This window comes from Barbus barbus (assembly GCF_936440315.1).
Source record: "Barbus barbus genome assembly, chromosome: 33".
Classification (NCBI taxonomy): Eukaryota; Metazoa; Chordata; class Actinopteri; order Cypriniformes; family Cyprinidae; genus Barbus; species Barbus barbus.
The window spans coordinates 21,703,503-21,723,727 of NC_136761.1; the positions used below are offsets into that span (position 1 = coordinate 21,703,503).

At 36.0% G+C, this 20,225-nt stretch overlaps 2 protein-coding genes across 3 annotated transcripts; both read left to right on the plus strand.

Moving 5' to 3' along the window:
- Positions 1–8,722: 8,722 nt before the first annotated feature.
- Positions 8,723–11,247, plus strand: LOC306853280 (homeobox protein CDX-1-like; the record flags this gene model as incomplete). The annotated part of the gene is made up of 3 exons (XM_079390565.1): positions 8,723–9,158; positions 10,759–10,904; positions 11,014–11,247. 3 exons carry the CDS (start codon positions 8,723–8,725, stop codon positions 11,245–11,247), a joined length of 816 nt encoding a protein of 271 aa, XP_079246691.1.
- A 2,196-nt stretch (positions 11,248–13,443) lies between these two features.
- On the plus strand, positions 13,444–19,979 carry LOC306853211 (cysteine-rich hydrophobic domain-containing protein 2-like). Of its 2 annotated transcripts, XM_079390451.1 has the most exons (6): positions 13,444–13,620; positions 14,695–14,749; positions 15,713–15,868; positions 16,250–16,306; positions 16,757–16,816; positions 18,502–19,979. In XM_079390451.1, exons 1-6 carry the CDS (start codon positions 13,478–13,480, stop codon positions 18,550–18,552), a joined length of 522 nt encoding a protein of 173 aa, XP_079246577.1. In that variant the 5' UTR covers positions 13,444–13,477; the 3' UTR covers positions 18,553–19,979. The 2 variants fall into 2 exon arrangements, with proteins under 2 accessions (XP_079246577.1, XP_079246578.1); XM_079390452.1 differs by lacking the exon at positions 16,757–16,816 and having other exon boundaries at positions 13,458–13,620; positions 18,502–19,917.
- The last annotated feature ends 246 nt before the right edge of the window (positions 19,980–20,225 follow it).

Genomic DNA, 20,225 nt, shown 5'->3' on the forward strand with positions numbered 1-20,225 from the left:
ATCAGAGTTCTCAACTTCCCTTGTTCCAAATGAATATGAATATTATGTGATCATGCATCATTTCCTACATTTTTTACAAAAAACATCTGCCCATCTCTCCGTCTTTGCTGTGATATAATTAATAATTAAATATATATACAGTGCCCTCCAAAAGTATTGGAACAGTAAAGACAAAATTGCTCTGTTGGCTGTGGAGTCAAGGCATTTACAAATATGATTAAAAGATGAATATGAGACAAAACTACAGAATGTCACATTTTATTATTGGGTGATTCAACTCATAGATGTTTTACCAGCTAAGAAGATCAGCACTTTTAGAGTTTCATCCCTCTATCTGATGTGAGCATAAGTATTGGAACAGTTGCCTCACAGGTCTTTCTAAGTGATCAACTGTGTCCTGTTGCATTAATTCTTCAGATATTAAAAGCAAGGAATGTGTCGTATCAGTTATATCCATTACTTCTGTATTCTGAATCTTGCATTTGATGATGACACACAAACCAGGATGAAGATGAGGGAGCTGACGTTGAGAGAAAAGCAAGCAATTTGGATGCTAAAAGAAAAGAGGAAGTCAATTAGAGCTATAGCAAAAACAAAGGGCATGGAGAAATCAAGAGTTTGGAAACCACCAGCGACACCAGCAACCAACAACTACCTGATCGGCTGAGAAAACAACAGTAGTTGATGACAGACAAATCATAAAAGCTATGAAAATGAACCCTAAAAGACGTGTCTGCAAAATCACCAACAACTTCCAGAAAGCTGGGGTGATGCTCTGACAATCTACTGTCCTCAGGAGACTTTGACACAGAATTACAGATGCTACACAGCAAGATGCAAACCTCTGACCAGCACCAAAAATAGAAATGCAAGATTAGAGTTTACAAAAAAGCACAAAGGTGAGCCAGAAGAGTTTTGGAACTGTTTATGGACCGATGAGACAAAGATGAACCTTTATCTAAGTGATGGGAAAGCAAAAATGTGGAGAAAAAATGGGAACTGCAAATGATCCCCAGCATACAGCCTCATGTGTAAAGCATGGTGGAGGTGGTGTCATGGCATGGGCATGCATGGCTGTCTCTGGAACAGGCCCTCTCAACTTTACTGATGACTTAATGTATGATGATGTAGCATGCCCACTGTCCAGTTGGCAGTACTGCAGTTAAATCTATTTGGCAAATAATGAGACGGACAAAGTTGAGTTGTTATTCAAAGTTGAACCGCTCTAATAATGACAGTCTCTCACAGCTCACCTTTACCATAGCAACCCTGGAGCAGCACCGTCTCCTCCAAACTGTCCACTAGGATATTTCATCTCACAAGTTAGTTGTAGCGATCATAAACAAAATCATCAGCAAAGATAGATATAACATGCATACATACATTAATCTAATCAATTGCAAGGAATAAACATACACATCCAACATATATACATATAAATACATGTGATCAAACTTTCAGGGTGTCACACTGACAGTAGCAGACTGAATTTGGAAGGGTACAAAACCATCTTGCCTACCAATATTCAAGAAAATGCCACCAGATTCATTGGGAAGTGCTTCATATAACACCCTGCCAGTTCAGTCAAGGAATTTATAAGGGCAAAGAAATGCCTTAGATTGCCCAAGTCAATCTCCAGATTTAAATCTGATTGAACATGAATTTCACCAGCTGGAGAGGAGAGTAAAGGCAGAAACTCCCCAAAACAAGCAACAATTGGGATTGGCTGCATTAAAGGCTGGGAAAAGTCTTTCAAAAGATGAGACCAAGAGTCTGCTGATGTCTATGGGTCACAGACTCACTGCTGTGATTGTGCACAAGGGATCTGCAACTAAATAATAGCTTTTAATCTTTTATATCTGCCTTATGTTCAACTGTCCCAATACTTATGCCCACATCAATGAGTGGGATGAACACTAAAAGTGCTGATCTTTTTATTTGGTAAAACATGTATGTGTTGAAACGGCTAATAATAAAATGTGACATTCTGTAGTTTTGTCTCATATTCATCTTTTAATCATATTTGCAAATGACTCCACAGCCAACAGAGCAATTTTGTCTGCACTGTTCTAATACTTATGGAGGGCACTGTATATATATTAATAATACTTAATATAAATTAATATTTTCATTCAGCAAGGACACATTCAACTGATCAAAAGCGACAGTAAAGGCATTTATAATGTCACAAAAAACTATATTTTAAATAAATGATGTTCTTTTGAACTTTCTATTCATCAAAGAATCCTGAAAAAAAGTATCACAGTTTCCACAACATATGAAGCTGCACAACTGTTTTTAACATTGATAATAATAAATGTTTCTTGAGTTATGTTAAATTGTAATATTATTTCACAATATGTTTTTTTTATCATACAAATGCAACTGAGCTTAAGAAACCTCTATCAAAACATCTTAAAAAATCTTACTTTTGAATGGTAATGAGGATTGCCAGAGGATTGTTGGCCCTTTATATTATATGGATTGTGAATTGCAGTCTTCGTCCTAATAGTTTATAATGGAATCTTCTAAAATTATCTTTGAGAAAAACATCACGTATGCATCTAATTAAAGGCTCTCTCCTATTGGGACCAATTTTGTTTTTCTCATTCAACAATGTGTATATCCCTGCGTTCCCACTTCCAGAGTCCCTTCCCAAGGAAAATAGCCCCCCCCCCCCCCCCCCCCCCCCCCGGTGGCAAGATGCTATCAGTGACAAAACAGAATGCCTTGAAATCCTATCATACCCCATTCTCCTTCCTCTGTGTAATTCCCATTAATGGAGTGTTCTTCCCTCCGCTCACACTTCCCACGCTGTGTTACGGCAGGGAACGGCAGGATCGGGGTTGGGGGGAACCACATCCGACCCTCTCACCTACAGCCTGAGACAATGGGGTAGACCTCTCTCACCACAGATATGGCTTTTGTCAACCTTTTCCCAGAAAGGTAGCACTGAAAATACAAATAGCCCTAAATATGTTAATAAACTCCCATGACGCCCTAAGGCAGGGTCAAAGAGTTCTGACTTAATCACACAGAATGTTTGTCTTAAAAATAGTTGTCTTAAGACTTTGGCCATCAGATCAAAGTAAATTCTTTTTGTCCTCACAGGGTTCCAATGAATAAAAATGAACTGTTTATAATCTGTCAAGAATTCTGACATTAAAAACAATTCAGAAACATCTGATCTACAGCGCTATGGGAACTCTGGACTCAAAACTGCTCAAGCACTGAACCAAGGGCTGTCTAAAAGATACCGTGTGCTTTTTGACAGGATAACCAAATATTCTCCTGGTTAATGTTGTAAAGAATAACAAGATGGGATTACTGTTGGTGAACTCATAAATGATGAATGGGAATGTGAAACTGTTGCAAATGTTGGTAAAGTGGGAAAAGCTTTCATTAACTCAGTTTGAGTACAAACAGTGAACTGATGGGGGTCTGTGGTTGTATCTGACAGAAGCCCTCAGAAAAAGTCAACAGAGAATTTGGACCAAACAACTAAGGTCTCACCAGTAATATCCATCCATACTGCCTTCATGCTCTTCTCATGCACAAATGTTTATGCCACTGCTCTTGTGTATGTCTTAGAGCTGTTTTGGAATTTGTTGGATACATAATTTTATAACCACAGTTTAGTATATTTAAAATATGATTTCGAGGAAATTTTTCAACGAAAATTCTCATGACATTTATTCATTTCAGATTTTACACAGGAGAATTAAAAAAAACTAGGGAATGACTGGGAAGGAGTGACTAGGGAATGACTAGAGTCTATAAAAGTCTACGAGAAGAACATTACATCTAACATTTCTGAAATAGCACATATTTCAGAAATGTTAAACTCAATGTCCTAATAAATATAAATTTAGCAATATTATTATGAACAGTATAATGACCTAATTCTCATTGTGGAGAAGAAAATGAGAAAACATATGATTCATAATTTAAACTATTTTGAGGGCAATCTGTCCCCAAACCATCATACATTTGGGACACACATGTTGTTATTTTCAAGTTTGCAAAAAAGTTGTAAATCTGTCATGCTGAGAGCATCTCTAGCCTCAGATAAAGCATTCTTCCTTTAGACAGAAGACAACTGAATCCTTCCCATCGTAAAAACTGTGCACAAACAAAACCTCTTCCATTTCTCGGAAATCCATCTCCATCCTTATTTAATACTCACAAACTTTCAACAGACTCACATAACATTACGGTGAAATACTTTCAAATAAATAAATAACTAAGAGAGTGTTTTTTCTTAAATAAAGCCAAGCATCTTAAACGTGCTCTGGAAGGCTCTCTTTACTATGGTCTAATTTTTTTGACACTTCTCATGCAGGCACAAGCTTTAGTCTATATTTTACTCATTTGTTTCAGATTATGTGGACATTATCGCTAACGTAATTGTCATTTCCAAACAATGGTCAGGCCAAAAGTGTCACAGGTCATATCAGATTTTCATACTGACAATGAATAGCGAATAGCAATGTAAAAATCTTAGGCAACTGTGCAATAGAAATTTATCTGATTATATGTCACATACAATCATTACAAGTAATTCACATAACTACACAGAAATGTGATGTTGCTCAGTGATCCGTAGATTCCGCAATTTCACGCAAACAAATGACTTGGTGTACACTGCCCTCTAGAGATCCTGCTGTAGTTGTGCTGATTAATTAAATGAAATCTCAAGATCATTCTTCATTTCGATAAAAAAGGAAAGGAAGGGATGTAGAACTAACGTGCAGTAGGCTACCATAAATGTCAGAAAATGTGTCATATAAATGTGTCCAGCAAATACATTTGAATTCATGGTAAGTCGCTCTTGCAGCTATTTGACCAGCAGGGGGCGACACTGCGCTGTGCGTTGAGTCTCCAAACTCAATTATTATTTATTGCTTAGCCTACACCTGCATCAACAACCCAGGTCTGGCCTTCGGATTTTTATGTTAGGCTATATTATGAACACATATTCAGCACAGACAGCAATATGCAACATATAGGCCAATACATATCGTATATGACCATCATTTTAAGGGTCTGTGAGATTCTGAAAATGTTTTAATTTGTGACCCTGCTCCACAAAACCAGTCAGTCATAAGGGTCATTGTTTTGAAACTGAGATGCATCATCTGAAAGCTGAATAAATAAGCTTTGCATTGATGGATGGTTTGTTAGGATAGGATAATATTTGTCTGATATACAACTATTTGAATATCTGGAATCTGAGGGTGCAAAAAATCAAAATATTGAGAAAATGGCCTTTAAAGTTGTCCAAATGAAATTTTTAGCAATGCATATTACTAATCAAAAATTAACTTTTGATATATTTATGGTGGGAAATGTAGAAAATAGCTTCATGGAACATAATCTTTACTTAATATCCTAATGATTTTTGGCATAAAAGAAAAATCAATAATTTTGACCCATACAATGTATTTTTGGCTGTTGCTAATATACCTGCGCTACTTAAGGCTTAAGGTTTTGTGGTCCAGAGTCACATTTTCTTGTTGATTTGTTCTGGCTTTTATCTTACTGATCTCATAGGCTTACAGGCTATACGTGATATCATCAGTCACCCATATAAACATGTTCTGATGATTTATTAATCATAAGCTAACATAAATCATGTCATACAACAGTTTACATTTCCTAATAGTCTGATTTTAGCTATACATTAGCACAGACAAGAGGTCATTAGCTGGTCCAATCTAGAAAATGGATTAGCTGGACTAGCTGGTGGGGTCGAGATCAACCGAGTAGACCTTGACCAGACTAGTTAAAGCTGGTAGACCATCTTGGACTTCTAAAAAAAAATCTATCATTTGCAAAAAAACAGCTTGACATGATCTTTCCATTAGGGGTATAGATTTAATTAGACATAATATTAATTGTTTTAGCACTTTTATAGAAGAAACCTGCTTTAAATATTATGTTACAGTATTGAAATTGCAGTAAATATATTTGTTATAAACTCTGAAGCGCTGTTTGGATGATCAGTCCAACTGTACCTGAATGAGCAGTTTGAAGGAAATGCAGTCCCTTACTAGGCTATGTTCAAAGATCAATCATTATCACACAGAAATCACATTAAATATTGTTTTGACATATTTACATTATGAGGGTTGTATAAAGGTCTTATCTTTGCACCATCACAAATCTGCCAAAATTGTCCTACTTTTGCATAGTTCACCGTATCATACAGACATTGGATGATCCATGATGGCAATCATCATCGGCTGTTTGTTTTTCAAACGTTTAGTGAACAAACTGCAGGCTAAAATTAATCATCTGCAGTTCAGTTACAGTATATCACTTTATAAAGACTTGGATAAAGATGAAACATGGGTTTATGGATTGCTTTCCTGAAAATGATTGAAAATGTGTGCATGGCCTGTTTTTACTAAATAAAACTGATTATTTAAAATGATTTAAAGCATTATTGATAATTGTAAAATTAATATATACACATTTTACAACAGTGTATTATTTGAATACAATTTTTTTTAATATATATATAAATGCATTTGTGAGAGCAAATGTTTTTTAAATGAACTGAAGAAAAAAAATATCAAATCAGTTCCACAAATTCTGGAAAATCAGTTACCGTATCTAAAACAGACAATTTTACATATACAGGGGGAAGTTGACAAATGTGTCTATGTAATTATCAGTAGTTGACATGAAATTGTTTTATGGATGTTAAAAAGAAGTTTAAGTAGTATTTTACATTCGTTCACTACACACAAAAAAATCATGGTGTGTGTGTGTATATATATATATATATATATATATATATATATATATATACACACGCACACACTTAAAATAAAGGTGCTTTGTGATGCCATAGAATAACCTTTTTTGTCTAAATTGTTCCATAAAGAACCTTTAACATCTGAAGAACCTTTTTGATTCACAGAAGGTTCTTTGTGGTGAAAGAAGGTTCTTTAGATTATAAAAAGGTTAGAAAGAGATGGTTCCTTAAAGAACCTTTGACTGAATGGTTCTTTGTGGAACCAAAAATGGTTCTTCTATGGCATCACTGTGAAGAACCTTTTGAAGCACATTTATTTTTAAGAGTATATATATATATATATACACACACACACACACATACATAATGTATATATATGTATGTGTGTGTGTATAGGCCTATATGTACGTTTATATTATATTATTATTATATATGGATGATAATGATAATATTTTTCTGTGTAATGAACGATAGTTGTAAGAAATTGTAGAAGGTATTAAACAAAAAAGTCCACTCATTTTCAGATAAAAATGTACTGTCCTTTCTGCCCTAAAATCTGAGACATGACAGTCAAGCTTGAACAAGCTACTGTCTGCATATGTTAATGATTAAAATACCCCAGAAAACTCGCTGTAAAATGAATTAACAACTCGTTAAACATTTCGACTACATGGCGACACGCACGACATGGGTACTGTAGGTCAGAGGTCTTCAGCCCTGCTCCTGGGGACCCACTCTCCTCGAAAGTTTATTTCCAACCGGCTTCAGCTCACCTGCCTGCAATTTTCAAGCAGTCTTGAGGTGCATGATTGGCCGCTTCAGGTGTGTTTGATTAGGGTTGTAGCTAAACTCTTCAGGATAGCGGTGTCCCCAGGAACAGGGTTGAAGACCTCTGCTGTAGGTGATACCTCACATTTCCATAAACCGGAATTAGCTGTGAAGTGTGACCCGAGAGTGTCATGGTGTGAGGGATACGGCATGTGAAAAGTTCGTCTTACTTCAAGACACCTTCTCCCGCTTTGCACCTCTTTTACAAGAGTATCCTTTAACAAATACGCATGGACTCTGAAGGCGACAAAGTGGCATGGGTACTATGCAGATGTGACGTTCCCATATCCACAGGTTTAGCTCCATTAGAGAGAAAACAGCAGTAAAACTTCAAGCGACCATTAATCGCTGAATGACGCTGCCTGCCCGTAAGCACGTCACAATTTATTTTACTTTTATGATGAACACTTCTTTAGCAATAAAATTAAAAGTAAAACTCGTTGTTTTCACTTGTGTAAATAAATATACTTCAAATAGCCTATAATATAGGCCTATAGCATATTAGAATAATTTATATTAACAAAATAACCACAATTAAATAAATTTTTATACAAATCAAATATTTAATTGTATTAATGAAATAAAACATAAAAAATCATTAAGTTATTTGCTGGTTAGAACTTTTTTTTGTTTCTTTGAAGTCAAACTGAGACACGTGACAACCCCTTTCAAATTGGCTTCTTTGAGGAAATACAATAATTTCGAACTATTATTTATTCACAGTGTCATGTGTTGATTCCTGGAGTCTACAACTCTTCTGAATATTGATGAACATTGAAGAAGAAGTGGTTTTGGGAGCATGCGAGACTGAGGTGAAGTGAAAATCTGGCGCTAGGGGAATCTGAGAGGGCTTGGTGGTGTTATTGGCTGCTCATTTGAATGCAAATCGAGAGGTTTTGAAGTCGTGGCTGACGTCAGGAGGGCTTGGTTATACCTTTGCCACCACCACCTTGACAACAGAGTCACATCATGTTTGATTGAAGCACGTCAAGGACTACGTCGCGTGACCTGGAGATCATTTTGGACTACCACACTCGAGTAAAAAGTATCGAGTCAGGCCTTGGTTTTGAGAGATCTTGATGTATGGCTGGCATGTTGCCTTAAAGTTATTTTAGGGGTTTCTTTCGAGTCATGTACGTTGGATACCTTTTGGATAAAGAGGGAAGCATGTATCACCAAGGAGCCGCGCGAAGATCTGGCATCAGTCTTCCCCCACAGAATTTTGTCTCCACTCCTCAGTATTCAGATTTTACAGGATACCATCATGTGCCCAACATGGACACACACGCGCAGTCAGCGGGGGCATGGGGCTCTCCTTACGGCGCACCGAGAGAGGACTGGGGCGCCTACAGCCTGGGACCTCCAAACACTGTTTCTGCACCTATGAGCAGTTCATCCCCGGGACAAGTTTCCTACTGCTCTTCAGATTATAATACCATGCACGGCCCGGGATCAGCAGTGTTGCCTCCACCAAACGAAAATATCTCTGTGGGCCAGCTTTCACCTGAGAGAGAAAGACGCAATTCCTATCAGTGGATGAGCAAAACCGTGCAGTCCTCATCAACCGGTAAGGCCAACAAATGTCTTTCAAAAAATACATGAATAAAAAAAGCTTGCTAAGAAATTAAAATAAATGGCATAACACGCAAAAAGGAAAACGTTCAATTATTTATTAAGTAATACCTTAAAACATGTAAACTGCGCAATAATTTAAAGCTCTTAAAATCAGCGATATTTTCTCGATGCTATAAAATAAAAATGACAATTTAAGAAATGTACTAAAATTTACATTTGAAAAAAAAATATTAGAAAATAAATGTAAAAAATAGCAAAAACATAAAAAAAAAAGAATCAAAATAGTTGCTTTTTAATATTGAACAAATAATTTACTCATGGACAAATCGTGCTAAATGCAACACTGTTAAGAATGTATTAACTACATTGTTTGATGTTTTCCTCAAGTAGCCTAATCTGACACAATATTACGAAATGAAAAGGCCTAATAAAACTGAATAGTTCTACGCACACTAGCTGTCCTTCTCCCCTTCATTATTTGCGAAAAACGTTCAGTTCCAAAAAACCGGAATGCCTATATTAAAATATGTGTTCCTTGACGCATAGGACAAATAGTTGTGGCAAAATTGAGTTGTTGGTAATTGGCGCCAGGGTCACTTGGAATGCTAATTTGCGACTCCCGTAAACAAGATGTGAGGTCTACTTTTCCTGTTTCATTGTCTCAGGTTTTGAGGGTTATCTGTCATATTCAGGCCGCGACTTCTTTCAACACCTTTTTCACTTTGATATGCAGCAGCGCGTCTTCCTCGGTCTCTGTTCTTGAGGGTTATATTACCTCAAAGAGTGACACATTTCACAGAACATAAAGTTCTCCTGTCTCCGGCGCATGTTAAAACAACACAGGAAAAAAACTGTAAACGACCTTTTTCATTACTAAGGCTGAAAGAATGAAAGTTTTGGAAATGGCATGTGAAGTAAAAGAGGCATATTTAAAATGAGATGTTACTCTTTATCGAGCTATCACTAGGCCTAAGTGACTGCATCTAAACTTTTAATTAAAACGCCAATTAATTGTTTATGAGTTTCCTCGTAGCTACATAAAAATATATCGTTTTTTATAGGATAGTTGGTCTGTACATCAAACAAGTGCAGCCTGCTCTTGGCTTGAGGAAAATATTTTTGATGTTATCTCCTTGTAAGACATGTATTGTCTCTTAACACATCAATGGGGTTTGGGTATGTGTGCTTGCGTCTCTTTGTTCTGCAGTTTGTTCAAAAAATCTCCTCAAAGAAGATCAGAAGCTCAATTAGCATATCTAGCAATGTAATCTTAGTTTATACAATTGACTGAATATTTCAGTGGCGTTATAATTAAGGCCTATAGTTGATATGAGAGATCATCCTAGTAGCCTATTGTAAATGCAACGATAAATGTAAGAGAAGAAAGTCAATATGATAAAAATAATTATAGGCTATAGGCTAGAAATTACACAGTGCACAAGTTCTTCCTCTGCCTTACAATTTTATTAATAGCAATGTGACATTTTAAGCATGCTTAATTTGGTCTTTATTTCTGAATTTTCAAATTTCTTAATTTTATGAACATTGTTTCATAATTAGCCTACTATTCGTTTATTTCCCTTTTTTTTTAGGCAAAACGAGAACGAAGGAGAAATATCGAGTTGTGTACACAGACCATCAGAGGCTGGAGCTGGAGAAAGAATTTCATTTTAATCGCTACATCACAATCAGAAGAAAATCAGAGTTGGCAGTAAACCTCGGGCTTTCAGAAAGACAGGTAAAATCACTTCACTTTAGATTTTTACTTGTAGAATATGATTAATCTCACTAACTGAAAACAATTAGACTTGTTTATTTCTATAACAGCTTGTCCTTTGTCTTCACAGGTAAAGATCTGGTTTCAGAACCGCAGAGCTAAGGAAAGGAAATTAATCAAAAAGAAATTGGGTCAGTCTGACGGCAGCGGAGGGTCAGTCCACAGCGATCCCGGTTCTGTCAGTCCCCTACCGGTTCCAGGGCCACTGAGTCCGTCAGAAATACACGGTTCTCTGTACCCACCCCCAGGAATGAACGCCTTACCATCTATGAGGAACATACAGCAAGTTACTGTCACTCAGTGAACTCGAACTTGAAATATCCAACTTTAACTGAGCACTCCGACACGCTGAAAGGACCGAAGCGGACCACTCGCGTGGCCAAAACGGATTACAAACTATTACGCGACAGGCATCGAGGCGCGTGATGTGGAATAGAATCACGTCTTAAATGCAACGAAATGCTGGAGGCTCTTCAAATATCGTTTTAATAGAATAGTTTTTAAAATTAAGAAAAACATACAAAAACCTTGTTCGTCTGATCCAGAGACTAAATATTTTAATGGTTTGTTTGTGTTTGCTCAATTAAGATATAAATATCATTTTCTGTATGTGGTGAGTGTGTCTAAATGTTTGTAAATAAAATGAAACTACAGGTACAGCGTTTCTCGGGATGTATGATGATCCTTACCCTGGATCTGTTCAACTTTTATTATCTGTGTAAAGCAATGACCTGCGATGGCAGGCTGTTTTATGCTCCAGTTTGTGTCCAAAGCGCACGTCGTTCACTTTCTTTTCACAGGGGTGATGTGCAGGTGTCATATATACGGGTATAGCGTTTGTTTCCAACAATGTGTAAATAAAAAGTTTTGCAATTTTTATAGTGTCTTGATATATTCTTAAACGAATGAAACATGCTCGTACCTACCTTCAGCTATTTTAAACGTGAGACCACCGTAAAATTAATTTCTTGTGTAAGGCTGAACTTAATTTGTCAAGTCCTTCTGCTGTAACATGTATTTCAGTATGAATACAGGAGCCCGTTCACTGAAATTGGATGATTAGGCCAACAAAAATGTCTTATTTTGGCGTCAAATATAGTTTATATATAGCTTATAAAGATTTTCACACACAAGAAAGTACGAATAATGCCTTAAAAATAAATTGTGGGAACAGCTTCATGTCATTAAATATCGAAAAATGGTTTACAAGTAAAGAAATGTCTGCCAGGAACCTATTAATCTGCCTATTTGGTCAGTATAAATACTTCCTTTTGCAAGGTGCATCACTCTGTCATCAGTGTGACAAGCTCTAAATCTCCAAAGTATTTAATGTTGTAATGTGTTTGGTATTTATTTAATTAGTTTTAATTCCAGTTGAGAGTGAGACATTATAGGAAATCATCAGTTTGGTTACAGCAGTTAAGAACACTGATTTCCCTGCCTTGCTTTTTGCCTATTTGTAGACAGTATAGTCTTGACTTTATTATTTTAAAAGCATTTCAGACACAAATCCCTTTGATGTGAGACTTGTTTGATGAACTATTACAACAAATTATCACATAGTCTATTGAACAACAATTAACCAAGCAGGAAAATATCAAACGTCTGGTAAACACATCAGCCTATATCCTAATATTTTGGCCTTTATCATTTAGACTTAAAATTTTGACCCATATCATACCTTCTTGACAGTAGAAGCCATTTTTGTTATAATATATTGAATTGATTATAAGTTGAGGAAAAGAAAACCTACTGGAAGACAAGAAAACAATCACATTCAATTTTTGCAAAAATTCAAAATTAAATATTACACAGAAACAGGATTAAACAAATATATTTTCTGTAATTTATTGGAAATAGGCCTTAATGACGGCCCTGTCAATAATCTCAAAACCCTGGCCACAAACTGAGCACATCTACACAAAACATGCAACTATGTTACAGCTGCACTGGAGTTTTTACAATTGTGTTTATTTAGTTGTAATTTTATTTATTGTTTATTGCTAGAAAACTACAAAATCGCACAATTCTGTGAGCAGGTTACAAGTAGGGTTGAAAAACGAATTAAACTGCCCAAATATTTTATTGCAGCTCTTGAAATTTATAACCTAAATTTTGTGCATAATTCACTCAAAATGTGTTAAAAAATTAGCCTATATAGCCAATATATCAAGAGTTTCAGGACCCTTTTGTAATTTATTCGTGTACAGTAGTCTTTTTTTTATGCCAGTCATATTACATGCCTGTCATAAACATGACAGTAGTCATTTCCAACATATAGTGTAGAAAAATACTGAATATAAACTACAATATGTAGAAAATGAGACTATACAGTAAACTAATACAAGTAAAAAAAAATAATAATAATAAAAAATGAAAGGGTATGAGATCATCATACAAATAGCCAAATAGCTTAAAAGCTTCACATAGAGACCTGCTGCGTTTTGTTTTATTATTTTTAATATATATAATCATATCTATCTGAAGCACGCGCGGCGATGACGCGCCCTCCACAGCACTGGTGTGATGACGTCATGAGCGTCCTACTGCCCAACATGGCGGACTTTGATACCATTTATGAGTTAGAAGAAGAAGAAGAGAGAATTGTGAGTGAAGAACATCTCTTCAGATACTGTCCCGATCCTGTGGTCATGCATGGGGCTGGTCACATCACTGTGTAAGCGTATGAATGCGGCAGCACCGCTGTTAGTCTGTTAGCTCATGTCTGTGTGTAAGTTAGCCTCCATGCTAAGCTCACTGCATGTTTTTGTCGCTAAGTTGTAGTATCAAAATACACGTAGCTTCTCCAGCTGTGTCCTGACGGTGATTTTAAGCGGAAGAATCAGCCCTCCTTCCCCGAAGCCGTGTTGTTAGCGCAGAGATTTATGGTTTTATTGCTGCCCCGTAACCACACTCAAACTCATTAGGATCTTTGCTTTAATTTGAAGTTGTGGGTAACTACTGTACGTACGCTGAGGTAAATTACTTAATGCAATCATTTTCATGGGACAGTACAAGTACCCCTGCAACTGTTATTTATGCACATATTTCTGAAGTGGAATCACCAGCTTGATCGGTAGAGATATTAGTTATTTTATTATTTAATGAGGTAAACGACGTGATGTTTTCTACATGGGAGAGCAGTGCAGCACAGCTGTAAGATTATAAACAGACATCACACAAGGCACTTATACAGCCTTCAGATTCTCTGGAATTCAAGATAAATGTAGAAACTCAACCTTCTCTAACTGAAATGAGCCCAGTGTTAACCAAGCTATTTTTCCCCCTCTGTCATGACAAACAGAGCCTTTGTTTGTAAGGTAATTTCTGCCACATAAGAAAAAAAAACTTTGGTAATCAGTAATGATTATGATATTTAAAGTATATATTATGATATTACGTCATAATTATTAGATAAAAAGTCATTATCACAAAGTCAGTTGACTGTTTATACCATAGTTTTGACTTTATCGCATAATTACAACTTGGAATGGCATAATTTCAGTTTTTAGCTTATAAGTATGGCTTAATGTCTCAATTTCATTATTTTTATTTAATAATTCTGACTTTTGTGTCATTTTTCTGTTATAATTAACTAGTAGTTCAACATTTTTACATTTCATATCATAATTATTACATAGCATCTCATGATTATTATTTACCAGTGCATTACATGTTTTGTTATGTGGTGGAAATTACCTTTAACATCTTTTCTCCCATAATCATAACCTTTTTAAAAATCTGTTTGCAGGTTTGGACTAAGCAACAAATTTGACTCCGAGTTTCCATCTGTTCTCACAGGAAAGGTAATGATTTCTAACTCACATTTACAAAATATATCTTATTGAATTTTATTTATGGTGTGAATAAAATACCTTTCCTTGTTGACCTTTAACTTTACACCATAATTCACCATGCTATGAGCCTTTGATTAATAAAGAATCCCTTGATGAAGTCTCTAAAATGGTTTTAATCCAAGCTTGCTGCATTTTTGCAACAGAATCTGTCAATAAGTAAACCGTCCAGGGCTCTGGTAGGCAGGGATCCCATCGCTGGGAGGACACAGCTCCCAGAGACAAAATAATGAAAGAAACACTGTGCCGTCCACAAGAATAGGAAGCTTCCTGGGTCGGACCCAGAAACACAAAAAGGCTGCAGGGGGAAGAGCAGGCCGAGGGAAGTGCGGGGCAATAAAGCGGAGCTCCAGTATTGTGACCCAGGGTGACATGTGATGGATGAGGTCAGGATTATGATGACTGAAGGGTGCAGATCAGGCCTGCTGGGCTTTATTCCGAGTTCTTTTGCTGTTTGCAAAGAGACCTTTGCATCCTGTCATAAAAGATTACGACCCTGGTTTTATGGTGTACATACCCAGAGAGGAATGAGCAGCCATTCATGTTATTTAGACGGCACAGCCACAGGCCACGGGCTTATCTCATCTTTTTGTCCTCCCTTTGCCCTGAGAGTGTTAGAGCTTGGTTGGCAAGTTATAAGCGTGCAATTGCAAGATCTTCAGAGAACATCAGCAAACACAGAATTATTTCTTTAAAAAAAAAAAAATCCAGTGACTTTATATGAAACTCCTCCTATATTTCTTGTATTTCTTAAATGAGCATTTTGTTGTTGTTTTACTATTTACATTCTATAGAAATATTTACCTTTTTATTATTTTGAATATATTTGTATTTTGTTTTTGTATATTCCTTCACTAACAATGCACAAAGATTCTTATTTACAGTCCTGTTTTGCTTCTCTCCCATCTGCTCTAGGTTGCTCCAGAGGAGTTCAAGACGAGCGTCAATCGAGTAAACGCTTGCTTGAAGAAGAACCTACCGGTCAATGTGAGATGGCTTCTCTGCGGCTGCCTGTGCTGTTGCTGTACAGTGGGCTGCAGTCTGTGGCCTGTCATATGTCTCAACAAGAGAGTGAGTCCAGTCCTTCCGCCATTAATCTGTATTAATTACTTACTGCCTCTTTTGAACACCTAATAAATAAACCCGCTCAGTGAGGAGGCAAGTAACAAACTGCATCCACTCATTAACTGTGTGTGAAACTGATATATGTCAGAAGCCATGGCTTGTTGAATTGTGGAAAGGTGGCAATTTTACAGCTACAAATTTTAAGTTATTGGCCATGATGTGAAGCTTACAAGGTGCTTAACTAGGAGCTTCGGTCCATAAATGCCTCTGAAGTGTTCATGCCCTGGGAGTTTTATTGGCATTTGTTAAGCATGTGTTTGACAGGGTGATTAGCATAAAAACCTGTGCGTCTATTTTTGTGTACAAATTTTTGTTTGTGTGTTTCAGACACGAAGATCCATCCAGAAATTGTTAGAATGGGAAAACAACAGATTATATCATAAGGTAAGAACATTGCAGAATTAATCTCAGACACATAAAGATAAGGACAGCAGATCATTTCCAATTTAGCTGCCATGTTAAGAGCCGTTCAAGTCTTGGTGTGTGGTGGATAACAATCATTAAAATGGCTGCTAACATTTGACCCTGTCAAATGCTTGTTGCCCTCGCAGCAATTTTGGTCTGATGCATTGATATAGTGCAGAGGCTGACCAGACTGTGGAAAGGTCAGCAGTAAAAAAAAAAGCCACGTTCGTTTTGTTGTGTCTCGAAGCTTTGACTGACAGCCAGTAGCGGCGCAGACATGTTAAGGAAACTCAGCTAATCGCTGACCACTGCTTGACCTCAGCTAACCCTTGTGTGTAAAGTGTGTCTGAGCATCTGAAGTGCTTGCGTCTATTTTGAAGATCTACCGCACGGCTTTGTCTAACTCGTCTCTTCCTGTGTCGCCTTCAGCTGGGGCTGCACTGGAAACTCAGCAAGAGAAAATGTGAGAGCAACAACATGATGGAATATGTAAGTTCCTGGATGTTGTTTTTTTCATAAAAGTAAATAATTTATTTTTCATTATAGCTGCTGCCTAAATTATTGCAAATGCACCACAAAATTAAATGTGCAACAATAATGTCAGGGAAACTGACATGCAGCATCATCTCATTAGAGTATTCATCTGATTTATCATGCACAAATGAGTTGTGACTGATTTTTGAACAGATGTCTCTTATGTACTGATTATTTTTAATGAGTCAGTCAAAAAGATTCAGCCTGTGACTCACTTGTCGTTTTGACGCATTCAATTTCATAGTTTTGTTTTTGTAATCAGTTGTAAAATCATTCTAATATTTTAGTCAAGGCAAGTTTATTATAGCACATTTCATACACAGTGGTAATTCAAAGTGCTTTACATAAAAGGAAGTGTAAAATACTACACTTTAGTATTAGACTATTTTTAGTCATTAAAAATAAATAAAAACAAGGAATTAAATATAATAATAATAATAATAATCACAACACTAAAAACAAGGAATTTAAAACAAACATTCAAACTCTTCCACACTAAGTGAAAAAACCTTCCAAAACGCCTAACTGTTCCACTACTTCACCCCCTACTTACTTTGACCATCATAAACCAAACAAATAGAACTCAGAGGTTCTTTAATTTTCATTTTACCAAAAAAAATTAAAACAAGATCCAATTTTATGGTTGAATTACCTCTAAGGGAATATTTGTTTGAGTGATCATAATCAACAATGCTGTTTATATGAAGAGTTCATTTGCAAAAACAGATTTAATATTAAAGATAAAAAAATAGCTGTTTTTAATAATTTCCATAAGTCATGTTTTAATTATGTTTTGTTGTGTTAGTTAGCTGTATGGTTTTAGTTAATATTTTTTAATCAAAACAACCCTACTGCAGTTTGATTGATATTAATTGGAATGCAGGATAAAAAAAAAAAAGAAAAGATTTTTGAACATTTTTAAAAAATGGAGTTGTCTGTTTTTGCAAATGAACTCTTCATTTTTATTTAAAAACGGGCAGAAATACACTTTAAATACTGGGATATTTATGTCACGAGCACAATCATGTTCATTAAAGTGACGGCATCAAATTGTATTTTTATGTATGGTAAATACAACTAGAAACACAAGCTTTTTAACCGTACCTTTCAAAAATGTTTTTGAAAGAAATCTTTTGTGCTCACCCAGGCTGCATTTATTTGATTTGTATTAAACATACAGTAAGAACTGTAATACTGTGGAATATTGCAATTTAAAATAACTCTTTTCTTTGTGAATATATTTTAAAATGTGATTTATTTCTGTAATGCAAAGCTGCTTCAGTCCTCAGTGTCGCATGATTTTTTAGAAATCATTCATCATTTTATATTAATGTTAAAACAGTTGTGCTGCTTACAGTTTGTGCAGTCTTTAAGACTGTTGGATAGTTTAAAAGAGCATCATTTATAAATGTAAATCTTTTGTAACATTTTAAATTTACGGGGGAAGTCGTGGCCTAATGGTTAGAGAGTCGGACTTGGATAAATATTAAATACTAAATATTTCATTCATTTTTTATTATTTTTGGTCTGGAGTTCTGCATTTTCTTACAAAGTCAGACCATAAGGTTGTAAACCATGAAGCTGGTGAGTTTGACCCCTCAAGTGTGCTTGCATAACATTGTCTTTTTTTCTGTCTACAGGTTATTCTCATAGAGTTCTTACCAAAATATCCTATATTCAGACCTGACTAAAGGACTTCTGCTGGATCCACGTGGAAGGCCCTTCATTCCTCTCCTTAGTGCCTTGTATATATGTCGAATTGAGGGTCTTCACTGGGTTTCTCCAAGACCCCTTCTCCCAGTACCTTGTACAGTAGAATTCGCAACACTGTCACTTTGCTTTAGAGCAGATTTTGCACATTTCCTGATGTAGTAGAAGCGCTCCTGTGTTGCACTCAGATGTTTTGTTACATATAACGAGAGATGGGAAAAAAGCAAACCATGAAACTGTTTAAAAAGTGCATTTACCCCAAAGAGCCATCAAGTCCTCCCCGCATACTATATTATGGAATTGTTACGAACAAGGCACCTTATGGTGTGAATTTGTCTTATGTTAAAGGACATTTGTTAAATCGGACGTGTTTGTGCAGGAGTCAGAAGTGTGTCGTGGTTTAATGTTTTCAGAGTGCGATGACTAGCCTTGGGGCTTTTGAAGCTAGTGCAGCAGATGTTTGAACTAGCTTAGAGGAACAGTCAGCACCGTGATCTGGCACTTTTGCGATTGTCTACTACACGGGGAAGTCAACAAACTGACTTGTAAATATCATGGACAGGATGTACAGTGTGGTATACCATGTTTACATTATGTAATTTAGCTGGTTATTAGTTTTTCGCCAAGATATTATTGTAGCATAGTTTGTTTATAAGCAGTGTTTCTGTTAATTTACAGTTTATATGGACCTGTTTACCCAGTAAGCCATAAAATGTATGTACAAGAAGCCACTCGAGTTAGGGCTGAAAATTGCACTTGAGCACATGAGGACAAACAGATTGTCCTGGAGGTTTTTGATATTGTTTTACAATGTCATTAGTAGTGTGTTTGAAAATAACACATGCCAACCAAGCAAAATTTGTTACCAAGAGTAATGTGTCATTCATTTTTGCGCCAAGTGATATTTACCTATTCAAATTTTTGTTGGAATATACTTTGTACCCTGTATTTTTTTTCTTCATGTTTTGTTTCTGTTCTTTCAGTACAGCTTCATCTTGGATTGTGTGTGTTTTAGGTGTTCATGGATGCTGTATCCTGTGGTTCTACTCCTGGGTTTAACTACAGACACAGCGTTGTATATGTAAATGTTGAAAACTGCCCTTCTTCTGTTTTCTGTAACTGTATGACATCTTTGCTCCATATCCTGTAGACATGACTGCATTAGTCGAGTGCCTCTGATGGTCTTGAGAGGGAGCTGTGCTTAAGAGGAATGATTCTTTGCCTAGCAAACTAATGGAGAGAAAGGAATCTGCTCTCAGAACTGGTTCTGTTAAAGTACCTGTAAATGTTTGTCCCTACCTAATCCTATGGAAAGCTTCAATAAATTCCTGATTTTCATGTTTTTGAACAACATTCTCTTTATATGTATATATTTGGCCTTATTTAAAAATATGAATAAACATTAACTAAAGGAAATTTATATATATATATATATATATCTATATATACGTTATATATAATGTACCATTTCAAATAATTTTCCGATATTTCATTATAATTTTATAAATATGGCTATTCGTTGCTCTGTTAATAGGTTAATAACTAAAGTTACGAGGTAAACGGTTTAATTTGAGTTTTATGCAAAGGTTTATTTTTTTTACAAAGCTTATTCACTTATGTGATTACTGTCTGTGTTATAGTACAGATACAGATT